General features: G+C 36.3%; 1 protein-coding gene and 1 long non-coding RNA gene across 9 annotated transcripts in view; both read right to left on the bottom strand.

Moving 5' to 3' along the window:
* Positions 1-269: 269 nt before the first annotated feature.
* On the bottom strand, positions 270-1,943 carry LOC129423943 (uncharacterized). The gene is made up of 3 exons (XR_008637914.2): positions 1,313-1,943; positions 541-574; positions 270-353 (listed from the first exon to the last, which is right to left on the bottom strand). It is a non-coding gene; the product is annotated as an uncharacterized lncRNA (long non-coding RNA).
* A 1,541-nt stretch (positions 1,944-3,484) lies between these two features.
* Positions 3,485-17,423, bottom strand: part of spag9a (sperm associated antigen 9a) — a 46,778-nt gene continuing 32,839 nt past the window's right edge. For 4 of the 8 annotated variants that reach the window (XM_055194753.2, XM_055194756.2, XM_055194754.2 and 1 more), the window contains 11 exons: positions 15,242-15,428; positions 15,043-15,165; positions 12,920-13,000; positions 12,661-12,728; positions 12,429-12,577; positions 12,165-12,336; positions 10,435-10,548; positions 9,968-10,000; positions 7,548-7,727; positions 7,284-7,397; positions 3,485-5,300 (listed from right to left, as the gene is read on the bottom strand). In XM_055194753.2, the coding sequence (XP_055050728.2) occupies positions 5,167-5,300; positions 7,284-7,397; positions 7,548-7,727; positions 9,968-10,000; positions 10,435-10,548; positions 12,165-12,336; positions 12,429-12,577; positions 12,661-12,728; positions 12,920-13,000; positions 15,043-15,165; positions 15,242-15,428 (1,355 nt within the window). In that variant the 3' untranslated portion in view covers positions 3,485-5,166. The remainder of the gene's footprint in view (positions 5,301-7,283; positions 7,398-7,547; positions 7,728-9,967; positions 10,001-10,434; positions 10,549-12,164; positions 12,337-12,428; positions 12,578-12,660; positions 12,729-12,919; positions 13,001-15,042; positions 15,166-15,241; positions 15,429-17,423) is intronic. The other 4 variants (XM_055194755.2, XM_055194759.2, XM_055194757.2 and 1 more) reach the window with 2 other exon arrangements.

Raw genomic sequence — 17,423 nt, 5'->3', positions numbered from 1 at the left:
TGGCAGGTTTTGTTATAAAGGCTGTCTGATGTGCTCTTGTTCTAGTTTTGTGCTCTGCGAAACCCTCAGTGGTTATAAGCGCTGTTCTTTACGCCTTTCCCCAGAGACTGTCAGGATAAATTTAGGGACGCCTTTGTGAGCTGAGCACAAAAACATGCTGAGTGCGTGCACACACACACACACAAGCACGCGCGCGCGCACGCACACACACACACACACACACACACACACACACACACACACACACACACACACACACACACACACACTTACTTGGTTGGTACCTCTAACTTTGGAGAACTGTAGTGCAGTGCAGGGATATAAAAGTCTGAATCATTACAGTCCACAGAGACCTGATAAATTACAAACACATCAATAAGCGGAAAGGTCAGTGGACGGACAGTAATGAGAGGTTAGCAGACAAACTAACTAACTACCAATTCACATTCACTTCATTAACAAATTGCTGAAAGTAAAGAAAACCTAATAGAGTTTGTGTTATTGCTCGGAGGTTCCCTTTCATAGCAAAGAGAGACTCACTTGAACTTCATCTCGGGCGTTTCTTCTCATTGTCCTTTGGAGAAATAAAAAGACAATCAAATGAGACATACAGTCAACATATGTGACCCTGGACCACAAATCCAGTCATAAGGGTTCATTTATTTTAATTAAGATTTATACATAAATAAATAAGCTGAATAAATATGCTTAAGAAAATGTGGAATCTGAGGGAAAATCGAAATATTTAAAAATGGTCTAATAAAGTCCTTAGCAACTGCATTAACTTACAAAAATAAAGTTTTGATATAAATATGGGAAATTTACTAAATATATTCATTGAACATGATCTTTACATAATATTCTAATGATTTATGTCATAAAAAAATCGATAATTTTGCCCCATACAATGTGTTTTTGGCTATTGCTACAAATATACCCATGCTACTCATTACTGTTTTTGTGGTGCAGGGTCACATATAGTATAAGTACACAGCTTCATAATTAATGTAAAAAAAACATTGAACAGACAGTTTCAGACTGCTTATCATAAAAAATCTGAGCATGACTCTTTTATTGCTATTTTCGTCTGGAGAAGCTACGGTGATGTTAAAAAATTCATTGCCATATGGGTGTCTTGCATGCAATGTTTTCTCATAACGTCTTAAAAATCAGCTTGCATTCAAATTTGCACTAATATAACTGTTGTTATCCTGTGATAAAAAGGCTTCATATGTTATGTTTCTATAGTAAGAACAGGTGCACAGGACGGCACACGATAATAAACACTGGAGCTGCTCTATTGTGTACATACAGAGATCATGATTCACCGAAAGAGACCTTCACGCTTCACACACGTGCACAAATCCTGGCCAGACACACTTACACCCTACCTAAATATACATCACAGAGAAGCATAAGGTCAATAGCAGCGGCTCTATGTATATAGATCACTGTCCTGAGGGGCTGGAGAGGAAGGACGTCCCCTCATGACACTGGTGAAACTTTAGTCATGTGACTCACAATGAGGCAACCCTGACATTGTTTTTATAATGCAAGAGAGGGCATTTGAAATGGGAATATTAAAGATATAAAATAAGCATATAGGGCTGCAAGAAATACTGAAATTATCAAAATATCGTAAATGTATATCAAAGTTTTAGGTTGATGTAGAGAGAGACTAATGAGACATATATGCTTCCTTTTTACCAGAAATAATGTAAAACATGTATGTTGGTTATATAAATAAAGTTTTTACAAATTTTGTTTTATGATTTTACAAACTTAAAGCATTATTATATCGCATATCACGCCGCATTATTATTCAGTGTCATTGTGCAGTCATACCAGCATACAAACCTTGCATTTAAGGATATTAAGCTTCTAACATTGTAGTAACTGTGATGCAATAACATAATTGTTAGCAAAGCAGCTAATGCCTGCGTTAAAATGCTGAAGAATGTCCTCAGATGACGTCATGTGCTAATTAGCATATTCATAAAAACATGATTCCAATTTGCATTATGTTTAGTCTCGGCACTTTACATCTGTTTTGCCTCTTTCCTATTCCTGTAGGAAACGTGCTTTGTTATAATACAGCCGATATTGGCTTTATTTAAGTCAATAAAGCAGTTCAAATTCACATATTGTTTGGTTCTGTTGTCATTAAAATCGCGCTTACGACCATCTAACTTACTGTAAAAAGCTTAAGTTTGTACATAAAGTGTATCGTTAGATTTGAAATAAATAAATGTGTTACAAGTCTCTAGAAATTCGCTAAAGAGACAAAACTGCAAATAAACGGTAGCCTACTGTGGCAGTTTGTACCAGAAGCAATACGTTCATATTTTGATATACATCCACAGTAATTAGCTGTAACTTACTTTAAGTGAGAAATGGCATTAAAAAAACATTTACACCAAATCAATTAATGTTTTTGTGAACTTACGATGTGACGTCACTTAATTACAAACGTACTTAAGAAGAGAACGTGGGGGGAAAGAGAAGAAAAAGTGGGCGATAAAGAACTAGCGTTTACTACCTGTTAATCTATATTGTTTATAAACGGGTACAAATTAAGTTTAATGCCCTTATATATTATTTTCTATGAAGCTTTAAAATCCACATGTAATATGCATAATGTTCAAGCATTTTACAGAGTATAATTCATTGAGTGATGTATATACCTCGTCTGTGTGGTTTAGAAAAAATGTAAAGAGAGTTCGAGCGCACGAGCCTCTGAAATCAGTAAAAGCAGCTGTCGCTCTTACGTAATTTCCGCAGCTTAGGTAGTTTTGCGCGTGCTCTTTGAGCTGCACGTGTCAAGCGTGTCGATGCAGGTGAGAGAAAACAGTGCAGTGCTGCCACCTGCTGGCGAAAACTTTGTATGATTTACAGTATGATGACAGCTATCAAGTACCCCATCATCTTATTTCACCTTAACATGTTAATAACCAGAAACATAATCACAAGTGCACGTGGAATAATTTTACTTCCTATATAGAAAGAAATACAGATTAATATTCAACTGAGTATTAAGTTGTGGGATATATAATGGAGGTTTTCATTGAATGTTTAAATGTGTCTGTTATTTGATTAGTGACCATTGAAAGTGACCATTTCACTTTAATGACATTTTTATGGTGCTTTTTGTTATTGTATTTGTTATGTAAAGGATTTACATTTTACAACTCATTCAAACATTCTTCATAACCATTTGCTAGTTTACTTTTGTTAATTATAAAGTATTTAGGTGACTTAAATTTAAAAGCAAATTAACAACAGAAGGCTTGTGACCATTATAAAAAAATAATAACTGGTGTTTTTCATGATAATGTCTGGGGAAATAATCTATCCATCATGTGAAACTACAAACCTAAAAAAAAAAACATTTCACGTTATTTGCTTTAAAATTACAGCCTCAAACCAATCTGAAAACAGGTACGGGAATATCCAAAGCATATCTGAGAAATAAACAACAAAGAAATTGAATTTCCAATGAAATTGAGTTTAATACTTTTAAAAATAAGGCTATGATGCAGTTTTAGCAAACCTTTGACAAAAAACACAGTTATGACAAGCTGTGACACACACACACACACACACACACACAGGCACACACACACACACACACACAGCTAGTACAGTAAGATTGGAGGGATATTGTGACTAAAACACACACACACACGCATACACACACAAAACACACATGCACACGAACACATTCATCCATGCACACAAATGCAATTGTACAATACATAGACACACACACATGCACTCTGATATGCACACACAACAAATCACCCCAAATTAGGACGATCAACAGAAACCGAAATAAACAAACAAACTGCAGTTTACTTAAAGAACATGCATAGCTTTACACAATAAATGTGTTGATGATCCAGAGTTTATGCGTCATGAAATAATACTGTTAACAATATTAATGAATTCTTTTAAAATAAAAAAACACAAGATTACAATTAGTTAAAGGTGTCGGATTTATAATAAACAATATTGTCCTTGTTAACAGACATGTATAAAGTTACATTCTGAACCACAGTTCATTTTCATTTTAAAATAAATACTGGAATGGTAACAACCATATAAAATTCCCTTTAATGTGTCAGAATAAAAAAAATAATCCCCTGTCTACTAATAAAAATTCAAATGTTGCATTTGATATCAAGGTACAGATAAAAGTGTCTCACAGAACAGATACAAAATAAGAGGAAATCTCTAGTAAACTATTGAGAATCAACTAAAATTAAAATCACATACATACAATACAGACAAAACTGACATTAACTGGAATGCTGAAGCAAAACAAATATTTAACAGAAAGAATATAGAAATAATTTATTATACAATCCCTGTCATTTTTATTAATATTATTTAGTCCATCATTTCTTCGTTTAACAGTATAACTGTAACATCAAAACCCTCAGCAATGTGAAATATACAGTACAGCTCGGCTGTTTAGTTTCTATTCTGCCTATTTGTTTCATCCTTTGGTGAAAGGGCATACAATCTCAGTTGAAATGAACACATCATATCTGCTGTTTGTTGTGAAGTCTGTCTACAGTATGTTGGTAAAGGTTTTTAAAGTGCCAGCGAGCTCTAGCATAAGGAAAGCCCGATGGAGAGCTCCAGGACTCCATGTAGGAATGATACAGGACTTGTGTGCATGCGAGAAATTATGCTGACCAGCACAAGATCTACACCGTACAGATAGCAAAAATAGCTCTCTGGGTTTCTATATACATAAACTACACAGTGCTACCACCGCTGTAGTGCACAAACAAACTTCATCGCTCCACAAAAAAAAAAAACATTTCTATAAATTAATGATATACTTGGCCAAGCTGTAAACTGTTTGCACGCTTTACTGTTCGCTTTCACGTGATTTTTAAGACCTTTTAACACACAAACTGGAATTATTTGTGTGACAAGTTGTTTTTTTTCCTTCATTTCAATACTTATTTCTGTTCACATGAACGATTAAATAAACATTTAAACACAAATATTAAATAACTAAATTTAATGTATGTATTGAAAATAATACTGTTAATACTGTCTGTAATAGTAATAATACTAAGAAAAGTGTTTCGTAAAATAATAAGCCCATGTGGCGTTGTTCTAAGTGCAGAGAGCTCTGCTGTGATTGGTCAGTCACTCGCTGCCTAATGCAACCTGCCAAACTATGACATAACTGCGCTCGGGTTTGGCAGGAGCAGATTGAAGTTTTAAAGTGGGTTCAATAGAGTCCTCATCTTCATCTCGCCCCAAACCACCATCATCATCCCCTGAGAAAGAGAGAAGGTAAAGGAGTGAATATTTTCAGTAAATATTTCTCCGGGCATGTTTATTTAAAGGTTGCTACTGGTTATTGAACACACATTTAGAAAACTTGTGTGAGGGTTTTGAACTAGGTGTTTGATACCAACATGCATATATATTAAACAAATGGAGAAAACAAACAAGGGGAGTTTTTTTGCCAAAAAAGCTTGCATGTGCTGCAGGGTTTTGTAGCGAAAACCAGTTTTTGTACCAAATTTGTTAAACACCAGTGAAATGAGTAATGTGGCATTTGTGAAAATACCTTCATTCAATTCAATTACCTTTTCATTGGCGTTAAAGTGAAATTACTGAACCTAAATAAAAAAAGCCTGATAAAAAAAGCTCACACAATGCAAAAAAGAAAGATTCTTAGTATTTTTGTCTTGTTTTCAGTAAAAATATCAAAAAATTCTTAAATTAAGATGCTTTTTCCAAAAAACTGCAAATAGGGTAAGCAAATTTTTCTTTATTTTTTTCTTGAATTTAGTGTTTTAGAAAAAATGTCAAGATTTTTTTGCTTACCCCATTCGCAGATTTTTTGTTTGTTTGTTTGTTTTATGCACAAAATCACTTCAATTTGATATTTTTGGTCTAAAATCTAGACTTATTTTCTTGGATGTTTTGCTCATCAAGAAAAAGCATCTTAATTCAAGACGTTTTAGATATTTTTACTCAAAACAAGACAAAAATCATTTTTTGCAGTGTGTTTTCACTTGTTTTCAGTAAAAATATCAAAAAATTCTTAAATTAAGATGCTTTTTCTTTATGAGCAAAAAATTAGTGAATTAATGAAAATGAGTGTACACTGCAAAATAATGATTTTCAAGAAAAAAAATTCTTAGTATTTTTGTCTTGTTTTCAGTAAAAATATCTAAAGATTTCTTAAATTAAGATGCTTTTTCTTGATAAGCAAAACGACCCAAGAAAATAAGTCAAGTTTTTGGACTAAACATATCAAATTTAAGTGATTTTGTGCATAAAACAAGCAAAAACATCTGCCAATGAGGTAAGCAAAAAATCTTGAACATTTTTCTTAAACAATAAATAAAAGAAAAATTCAATAAAAATTTGCTTACCCCATTGGCAGATTTTTTTGCTTGTTTTATGCACAAAATCACTTAAATTTGATATCTTTAGTCCAAAAACTAGACTTATCTTCCTGGGTCGCCCCGCTCATCAAGAAAAAGCATCCCAATTCAAGAACCTTTAGATATTTTCACTGAAAACAAGGCAAAAATACTAAGATTTTTTCGTGAAAATCAAACACTTTGGAAAAGGGAATTGGTCCGAGTACCAAAACACACTTGTAGCCATTCAGCAGTAAGGTGGGTGTCTACTACCGACATTGTTGCCTGGGTTATGTATGTGTGAGGCGGATCTATCAAAAAAGGGGCCAAATTCTATTGGGGTGAGGGTGTGTTTATTTAGGTGATTTTAAATGTCAACATTGGCTTACAGAGATCATGCGCACCCCGCCTTAATTCAGTTAATTTTAGAAAAATTCTCTCACCCCATTTATCTCACATATATTTTTGCTTGTTTTAAACACACATTCACTTGAATTTTTTATTTTTGTCTAAAAACTAGACTTATTTTCTTAGGTCATTTTGCTCATCTTGATTTAAAAAAATGTAGATATTTATACTGAAAACAAGACAAAAATACTAAGTAAGAAAGTCATTTTTTGCAGTGTACATGACTGTGATTGACAAGTATTTTAAAGAGCTGTGAAATAATATTATTATTGTTTTATCACCGACATGACCTTGATAACATCAGTCTTTTCAGAGTTCTTACTAAATATCATGAAAACCATACATTTCCTTGTTTTTAAATGACGTGAATCATTAAATTAATTTCGTTTTCATTATGTCTTGCAGTATACACTGCATAACTTGCACTTTTAGAGATTGACTTGTGTGTTGTTGTTACTCTTAATGAGGTCTTACCGATTCTGAAATCGATGTATCCCTCTCCTCCGCTCATGATCAGCATTTTCTTGCCATCTGGACTTTCTGCAGAGTTTTCATGAACACCTTCAGATCCTGGTACAATAACTTGACCTGAAGCAGAACATACACAATACAACAGCTGTTCATTCCAAAGTTATAATACAAAACACATAAAAACTGCTGAAGATGTATTTGTTTGCTTTAAAAAGAATATGATACACTATGCCTTCAGGACTGTACAGGATTTAAACCTGGTCATACCTGGAACTGTTGCGAAGAATTTAACAGCGTCTCTGTGGCCGTGGAAACATAGCTGAGCGTGTGCCATGGAGCAGTACGGTACATATGATCCCGTCACTGCGGCAGCCACGGTTTCATCACCGTACACGCGAACCGCCCCACCTGGACGACAAGCAATCGCCCCCACGGTTTTTTGAGATGCTGCCCAAAAATAAAAACATGTTTAACTACAGATGACTAAAGCAAATGCTGACATTTCTAACACAGGGGTTTCCCACATCTTCAATTTCCAGTCCACACCCCTTTAAAGGACAACACCACCTTTTTCCAACATTTTATTATGTTCTTACCTCAACTTAGATGAACTACCACATAACTATTTTTTTCAATGCAAACACTCAATCCCTGTACAGCGCGTCATGAATTTGTCAGCACCCAGCCCAGCCCCACCCATTCCCCAGGATCCAAACTGGATGAATTTAGAAGCCACCAAACACCTCCATGTTTTCTCTATTTAAAGACTGTTACATGAGAAGTTACACAAGTAAGTATGGTGGCACAAAATAAAGCCTGGCAATTCTTTATGCGGATAAAAAATGAGAACTATATTGTATGGCGGAAGAGCACTTAGTTTGCAGCACTTCATAACATCATAGCTCAAACCTTGAATAGGGAAAACATGGAAGTGTTTGGTGGCCCCTAAATCCATCCCTGTTTTGATCCCAAGGAATGAACGGGGCCAGCCCACATGCCAACACATTCATGACGCGCTGCACAAAGATAAAGTGCACGCACTGAAAAAAAAACAGGGATGTACCAATTCGTCTAAGTTGGGGTAGGAACATAGTAAAACATTGAAAAACGGTGGTGTTGTCCTTTAAGATTTCATTCCAGATCCAATTTCCTTTTTCTGTCATGATTATCAGACGAAGTAAATTTCGTTTTATAGAGATTCAACTTTCTTGATGAACTAGGCTGTGTAATGTATCGGTCCTGTGTTCATGTCTTTAATTTTAAAGTTATTGTTTGCCATGTTTGTCTCTAGTAGTGATGGTCGCTTTCGAAAAACTGCTTCATAAGGCTTCGAAACATTTACGAATCTTTTGTTTGGAATCAGTGTTTCAAAGCAGGTTTCAAAATGTCAAAGTCACGTGATTTTAGCAAACGAGGCTTCATAACTGTTTCGAAACGTTTCAAAAATCCGATGATTCACCACTAGGGGGAGTTGATCACAAATGACCAGTAATATGATCAGGTGAACTCTGGTCAGTTTTATTATGCAAGTTTATAAAACATTCATCCTTCTGACTAATAACACAACCATTTTGTCTACTTTCATTTATAGACAGATTTAATGACAAACGTGCATAATTAAAAGTGGTTCGTTAGTTAGTTAGTTAGTTTTTAATGATTTGTTTGTCCTAAATAAAACTAAAACACAGAATACACTTTTAATTATGGCTTAAATAATTAAGTCTTGCTATTATTTTGTAAATAGTGTCAAATGTTTGAACTGATCTTGTTGCTTTTACACTATTTTTACCAGCAGGTGTCGCCAGCGTGTGTGGTGTTTCGAAAGCTTCGAAAAACTGAATCAATTTGCGAAGCAATTGGTTTAATTGATATCGAAACTTCGAAAAGCTTTGTTTCTCCCAATACTAGTCTCTAGTTTCCCTGTTCCCTGATGTGTCATGTTCCCATTAGTTCACTTGTCTAATGTGTCATGTTCTCATTGGTTTACTTGTCTGATGTGTCATGTTTTCATTGGTCCCCTGTCCCTATAAGCCCTCATGTACCATTGTTGGTTATTGAATGTAGTTGCTGTGTGTTTGTTCTTGTTCACAGTCTTCATGGTTCATATTTTAGATTTGTACTCATGTTTTGGACCTGTTTTGGAAGTCTTTTATCTGCATTTAGATCCTGCATCATCTCATGCTTTTTGTACAGCACATTACAGGCGGAAAAAACAAAAATATCAGTGCATTCCTAATTTCTAGCTAAATTACAAAAATGTACATTCGCCACAGACTATTCCTTAATTTTGACCCTGTCTGTGAAATCCAGGCTAAAGTCTCATAGTCACAGCCATAAAAATGACAAAAATAAGGAAAGTGCGTTTGTTGCTGTAAATAGCAGATTTCAAGATCTAACAAATCAAACAAACCCAAAACAAACTGTTAGCAAATTGGAAGCAGGAATGTCTAGTTGCAAACTTGCAGGGATGCTAATATTAAAGTAAATTCTGGTTAGCTGCATAATAACCCAAAAAAATAAAGAGCGAGACAGGGAGAAGTAGATGAAGCAAAGAGAAACTGAGATTAAGGAACTCGCACATAAATTATTGAACAAAGCTTTGCAAGATGCAGACGGAGGCAAACAAACACAGTAAGCGGGTTTCCTCTGAGAATTATCCCGCTGTCAATCTCTTGTTTCCCACTCACCCCTCTGACCTAGAAATCCGCATTGACCTTCTGCTGTGAAGAGAAAAGATGAAAAAAACACAAAAGAAGAATAATGGAGACAGGAGGAAAGAAAGAGAGAGAGAGAGAGAGAGATGTCTGAAGAGACTGTACTGCTGCCACCTTTCCCAATCCCTACAAAATTACTGCTACATTATTATACAGGGGCGCAGGAAGAGGTTTTATGTTAGGGGTGCTGTGTGGATGGCAGTAACCAGCTATGACATCACCAAGGTCTAGACCACTTTAAATCTTTTATAAATCAGACATTGGTTGGTGGAGCATGTAAAAAGCGTTTGCCAACAAGGGACGCTATCTGCACTTAATATAAATAGACATTGTGAATGAATAAATATAAACAATCCTGTGAAATTAGGGGGGTCAGCACCCCTACATCCTGCGCCCCTGACATTATGTGAATGTAGTGCATGTTTGTGATATTGGCTTACAGTCTGATAGTGGAATAGAGATGATGACACCATTTCCTGTTCCAACCCACAGCCGGTTACACGAAACCATCAGAGCCGTGATCCTCACGAAGGAGAAGCCAAGTTTTCCTGTACCTGTACAACAGAGATGTTTACATTTGCATTAATTTCTACCTCTATTATTAACTCTTTCCACGCCATTGACGAGTTATCTCGTCAATTAACATTTGCATGAAAAAATTTGTTCCTCATGAGTTTTTATGGTTATCTGTAATACCACAATTATCCACTAGATGGCCACTTTCCCAATTTATAAATAAAACTAAAGCAAAACATTATTTATTAATTTTATTAATATGTGTTGATGTTCGTTCTGAATCTAATCTCTAACAAAATTTCTTCACAAAAATGCAATTATTTTAGCTTTTGGCTAAAAAAAATTTTTGAAGAAAAATACCCATATTTAAGAAATATATAAGGAGAGAAAAATATTGATAGGATGAAATGTTTTTTCCCATTTTGTTTGTTTTTTATTGTTTGTTTTAAAGCAAAGGGTCTGTTCTTTTACTTTTGATATATTTGTATGTTTATTTATTTTTATTGTATTTATTTATTTTATTTATTCATTTAGCTGACGCTTTTATACAGAGCGACTTACAATTGCTATATATTTTCCTGGAAGGAATTTTGTGAAACTTTTGTGAAAATCACAAAAAATTCTGGCGGGGAATGAGTTAAAGAGCATTGGAGATCTGTACTTTAAAAAGGTTGTATGTTATTTTGGTTATGGGTTTGAAATTAATGCTATAATTTTTTTATTTTATTAAAAAAATTACTGCAAAATATTATATAGAACAGCTTGGCCCTATAGGGCAATTTGTGTTGGAAATTTATTTAATTTGAATAAAATTATATAATTGAATATGTAGTGTAAAATAGGTTCCGAATTTCTCCAAAATGCATAAAAACACCCAGTTGATTATTGTTAAACTGTCTGATATACTGTAAAGAGATGAGTGATGGGTAAGAATGCTGGGTTGTTCAACTCATGGTTGGGTAAAATATTGGCAAATCCAACCAAAGATTTAAAATTACCTGGAAAATGTCCATATTTGACTTAAATAAAAACAAGGAAACCAGAGAAAATCTGAGCAAGGGTTAATTTGAAAAGATATTGGATATAACAAGATATAACGCTCCTGTTAATATGAATAGGGGACAGTGCAATGCTCAATATGGTCGCTCTGGTGACAGAAATCCCCCCTTCCAGTTCAAAGATCCAATCATTAAATGATAAAGACTGACGGTTTTCTGGAGGAGGGGCTTTGAACAGATTTGCCTGTGTGCATGCACAGTAGCTAAAACAGCTTTAAATAAAGGTGTTTTAGCACAATTTGATTTTAAGAAACAAAAGCTATGATGACAGTTGATGTCAGGTTTAATTATTGCTCAGAAATATGTTGTTTAATTGTGATTTTAGCACATGATTTTGGAGATATATGTCTTCCCCCATTCAAGTAGAAAGGACATTAGTCTTGCATGACTGAAATAACCAAATGGTTTGAACCAAATGGTTGGATTTGGCCATATTTGAACATAAACAACATCTATGCCTTTGGCAGACGCTTTGATCCAACGGTGAGGAAAACAATAAAGCGATTAATCTGAGGACGGCAATAATATAAAAAGTGCTATACAAATATATATATAAGCCTTAGAAAGACATTATTCACAGCCTGCATTATCCTCACCCAACATTTTGCTGACATAGGGCTCAATGTCAACATCCTGGAGATGTTGAAAGGTATGGGCGTGAAATAGGCGAAGGGTGGAGTCAAGCCGGATAGACACCCAAATACCATCACCGACCCAAGCCAGCTGCCGCACCTGACTCTCCTTACGAGGGTGAGCGTCGAAAGATCTCTGTTGCACACGTACACAATAATTAAATATGGCACACCTTTATATTATTAATCAGTCACATTGTCAAATAAATAAAAAAATGAATGTCACACCTCTATTTTCATAGCTCTGGGCTGAATCACATAAATCTTGTTTCTGTAGCCGCACCAAACTTTATCATGCACCACAGTCATGCAGCGTATCGAGTGATGCGGCCGGCCGAGGTCTAACAGGTGATAGTTGGTTAAATCCCATTGGCTGTCTGTGATACAGAAGAAAGATTGCTTCACACAACTGAACGGTAAGTGGGTTTGTTAAAAATATAAAAAAAGGACGATGACTTACCAGGACCTCTGTGGAAGGCGGCCAGCGTCCCATCAGCTAAAGCCACCAAAACACGACCTTTCACATGTCTGTCCAGAGGAACAATATATCACAACACTATATAACCATTTACAATCTTTCTTTTCACCAAGATTGAATCAAAGTGCCGGTGCATATCAGTGCAATACATTACCTACTTTATAAAATAATATTGCAAAACAAACTCAAAGTTGATAATTGATAGCTGCTTGCTTAAATATAATATATAAATGCCACTTACACTATATTTAAGATGGAATCCTTCAGTTTAACAGCATGAAGACATTTCCTCCAGCGAGCAACAGACGAGTGCACGTACAAACTAGACGTAAAGCAATCAAAAAGAGATATGTTATGAATATATGTTTTATTCTGAAATAATGAAATACTTTATCAAGCTCTGATGTAATGTATAGTCTCATAAGATACTTTATTACAAATTATTACACGGCTCGATGGAATGCTTGATTCTGATTGGCCAGTCACGACATTTGCAGATTTGTTAATCCCAGATAACTGCCGCTTTAAACTAATTACACGCGGTAGCACAAATTTTGCAAATCATTTTGACAGGTACAGTTTAATATTACACAGAAATGTCACTTTTCTTTTAATAAGATTACAAATGATTAAACCAAATGTGTTTGTGACATCTGACCGTCTTGTTTTTACAGGGCCGTTTCTAGCCATTTAGACGCCTAGGGCCTAGGCGTAACCCCTATTGGCACCCCCCAAACAAGATCATACAATGTGTCTTGCAATATTACATCCAAATAACACAAATCATGTAAAAAAAACATGTGATCAAATCTAAAATGCGTTAAATTAAACAAAGCAGTTAAATAAAACATTTTACTTTTTTCATTGTCTATTAAAGTTTTTATAATTTAAAAAGTCCAATTTTTAAATCCTGTCATTGAAGCAGCAGTCAAAATGTATATGCACTCTTTGGTGCCCCCTGCCACTGGTGGCGCCCTAGGCCAGTGGTTTTCAAACTGGGGGCCGGGCCCCCAAGGGGGCTGCGAGTTTTATGACATTTTATGAAATACATTAATTTATCATGAATTCTGTGTAGTTTAACCTAAAAAAATAAGGCTACTAACCAAAAGCACTACTTTTTTGTATAATTTAATGGTTTTTTTTTATTAAAATGTTGAGTTTTAGAACAGTTTTTTGTCACAAATTTTCTTTAGGGGGCCACGAAGGAAGGCACCTTACACAAGGGGGGCCGCACACTGAAAAAGTTTGGGAACCACTGCCCTAGGCGACCGCCTTGTTTGCCTATGCCTAGAAACGGCCTGTGTCTTATCTTAAAACCAAAAGTAAACAGGTTTTCCTCGCTGAAGTCCTGCATTCGTTAAAAATGTGCAAATAAAATATTTCAACTCAATATTTAAAGGGGGGGTTCAATGGTATTTCATGCATTCTGACTTATTAACACAGTTATAGAGTTGTTTCCTCATGCTAAACGTAGGCAAAGTGTCAAAAAAGCAGTTGGACGTGTTACAGAGTATTTCTGTGCCGAATGCACTTCACCAGGTTTCATTCAAGTTTCAGAAAGTTTTTTTCGATTATGTGTCCAGCTGACATTTCGGGAGTTTCTATACGAATCACTTTTTTTATGGGCAATTCCCCCGGAAAAACATCACATCACCTGACAGTTTGTTTAATTTCAAAACTCAACAATGACACGAAAGAAGAAGTGTGTTTTTGGATGTAAGGAGAAGAAAGCCAGCCTTATGGAAAAAATGGATATAGTTTATTATCCGGGGTAGCAGCGGAGTTTTGCTTGTGTGTTTAATGCGCTGGATTTCATTGAAAAGTCCCAACGGGGTCATGAGTTGCATGTGGTAAGTAAGACTTCTGTCTTATGTTGGAAATAGTCGTGTGCATATTATATAAACGACACGAACATGTAATGAATCATAAGTTAAACAGTGTTGTACTGTATAGTGTTGCATGACTCGTACTCGCTCCTCCCGCGGTAGTAACTCCTCCTTCTTCATTTTTTCGTACGTTATCAGAAAGATTCGGTAAAGCTAATATTTCTTTTATAAATCTGATTAAACTAAAGACTCTTTGGAGATATAAAGGATGTAATACTACTCTATAGATACTCCAGATTAACATAACAGAAATGCAGAAACAGCGTGAGTTATGTGAGCTTTAATGTTCCTTACCTTACTCATGAAGTAAATAGCTGTGTAATACAGGCAGGTGGTTGTTATCGTGATATCCAGCCCTTCAGTGTGCTACAAGACTCTATGCTTCACCTCGAATCCTGCTTAGATTCTGCGATAACAACCTGGCTTCCAATACATTATCCCTCACTTATTTTCTAGTGCTATGCAATGTCTATCTTACCAGCCATTCTGAGCTCCCATCCACATGGTGGGCAGAGCGCTGCTCATCCGCTGGGTCTCCTCCGATGCCAGACCTGTCTGTCCGCCTGCAGTTGCCGCTTCACCCCTTTCCTGATCCGATTCTCTGTAATAGGATTACATTTTTGGGGAATTCCATCATAATTTGTATAAAAAAATAGGATACAGGTCCAGAAGTTTACCTCTGGTTATCAGCGCTTGTGGAGCCTCCAGACGATTCAGTTCCCAGTGGATCTGTGAAGACGTGCTCTGTGTAGATTCCCGGCTGACTGTTGTCCTGACCCGGGCTCTCCTGGTCTTCTTCAGTGGCTTCCATGGCTTCCTCCGCTGCAGGAACGCCATCTTCGCTGGAAGCTCTGGAAAGATCTACTACAAATAGGAAATAAGAGAGAGAAGGTTGTGGGTTTGATTCCCAGAGATCAAACAAACAGCTAAAATGAATCATTTGGAGGGTGCACTTAACCAGCGTTCGTAAAAGTTTTGGAAAGTTTGCTACATTTATTTGTATATAAAGACTCGAAAGAAAAAGTGTGTTTTTAGATGTAAGAAGTAAGTCAGCCTTATGAAAACAATGGATATAATTTGTTAATCCGGGGTAGCAGCGAGTTTTTGTGTGTGTTTGTTTAACGCTGGATTATGTTGAAAAGTCCCAACCAGGTCATGAGTTGCAGGAGGTAATTGAGACTTCTGTGTTATGTTAGAAATTGGTGCATAAGTGCATATAATGTGAATGACACGAACATGTAGTGAATCATAAGTTATCCAGTTTTGTATACAGTGTTACTTGGCTAGTGACTCGCTCCTCCCACGGCTCATGACTCCACCTCCTGAATGTTTCTGTGCTTTTTTCGGAAACCATCGCTAAAGTTGATCTGTCTTTTATAAATTTGATTAAACTAAAGACTCTTCGGAGATATGAAGGATGTCATACTACTCTATAGATAATCAAAATTAACATCAGAAATGCAGAAACAGCTTGTGTTATGGGAGCTTTAAAGGTAGTTTACCAAAATATCCCATTGGTGCTCATGTGACTCGTGATGCGACGTCACATGCATGTGAGAAAACACACATGACACATAGTTATGAGACATGCAAGAACCAATGAGATTTAACGTTATTAACATGCCACCATATTTGAACTAATGCTGCGTTTACACCAACCGCGTTTGCGGCGTCAAAATCACGTCTACCGCGCCTAGTTTGCTGCTTGAACAGTTTGAATGCATGCACGCGTGTAGAGCGAAGTAGATGCGCGGAAAAAGCAAGCATTTGACGCGCGTCAGAAGCAAACTCCGCTTCTTGTGGGAGGGGCAAGTGCTATGCGGTTGTCTGATTGCAAGATGTCTGATGTTGATTGTGCATTATCGAGAGAGTTACCTGTTTGTATTTGGTCACCTTACTATAGGGGAAATTAAATGGCTCGAGTCGATAAACGTCACGTGACTCAAAAGTGAAATGTGTATTTACAACTTACAAGGTTTCCCAATGTCCTCACTGACACTCTTCCAACCAAGTTCCTTTTTATTCCTGTCTCTATAGAAATAAGAACTTGTGTCGTATAGCTCCGAGTGACTGCTTACGGACAATATCAAGCGTTCCTTCAGGTTGAATAAGTGACTCCGGGCGGGGATGCTGCCACAGCAGCAAGCAGGCTCCTGATTGGTTAAGGTGGCGCGAAAATCCGCCAAAGTTCCAATGTTTCAACTCGGGCATCAGACGCTAATTCGCGTCAAAGGCAAAATGCACAAAAAGCACCATTCACGCATACCACGCCAGACGCTCAATTTGCGTCAGGCGGAACTGCATCTACCGCGCCGCGTCAAATGCCTCAACCGCGCCGCGAGACCTTCAGACACGCGTCTTCACATTGACTTAACACTGAAATCACTCACGCTTGACGCCTCTACCGCGGCTGGTGCAAACGCAGCATAAGAGCACTGGTTGTGGCTAGAAGGGATACAGCAACCATTAAAATCTTGCACTGTTTTTATCATAATCCTACCCTCAAACCAAACCCTAAGCCCAACATCTCACAAAATTAGGCTGTAGCTGTAACCCTTCTAGCCAAAACCAAGAGCACTGGGCTGTTTTTGTATTGTATACATTTATATGCAATGTAAGAATCATTAAATAAGTTTATAATATTAAGTGTTTTTATTCACAAACGTATTATTTAGCTTCAGATGATATATGTCATTTCTTATTTGTAAGTCGCTTTGAATAAAAGCATCTGCTAAATGACTAAATGTAAATATATGATGCTGTCTATGAAATCCAGGCTAAACATTGCTAATCCAGGCATTACAAAACTAAGAAGCCAAGAGATTATAACTTTAATTGTGTTCGGCTGAAGAAAGAAAA

The sequence above is a fragment of the Misgurnus anguillicaudatus genome, chromosome 19, assembly GCF_027580225.2.
Source record: "Misgurnus anguillicaudatus chromosome 19, ASM2758022v2, whole genome shotgun sequence".
NCBI lineage: Eukaryota > Metazoa > Chordata > Actinopteri > Cypriniformes > Cobitidae > Misgurnus > Misgurnus anguillicaudatus.
The sequence above is the reverse complement of the archived record's forward strand: the minus strand, read 5'-3'. Positions and strand labels throughout refer to the sequence as shown.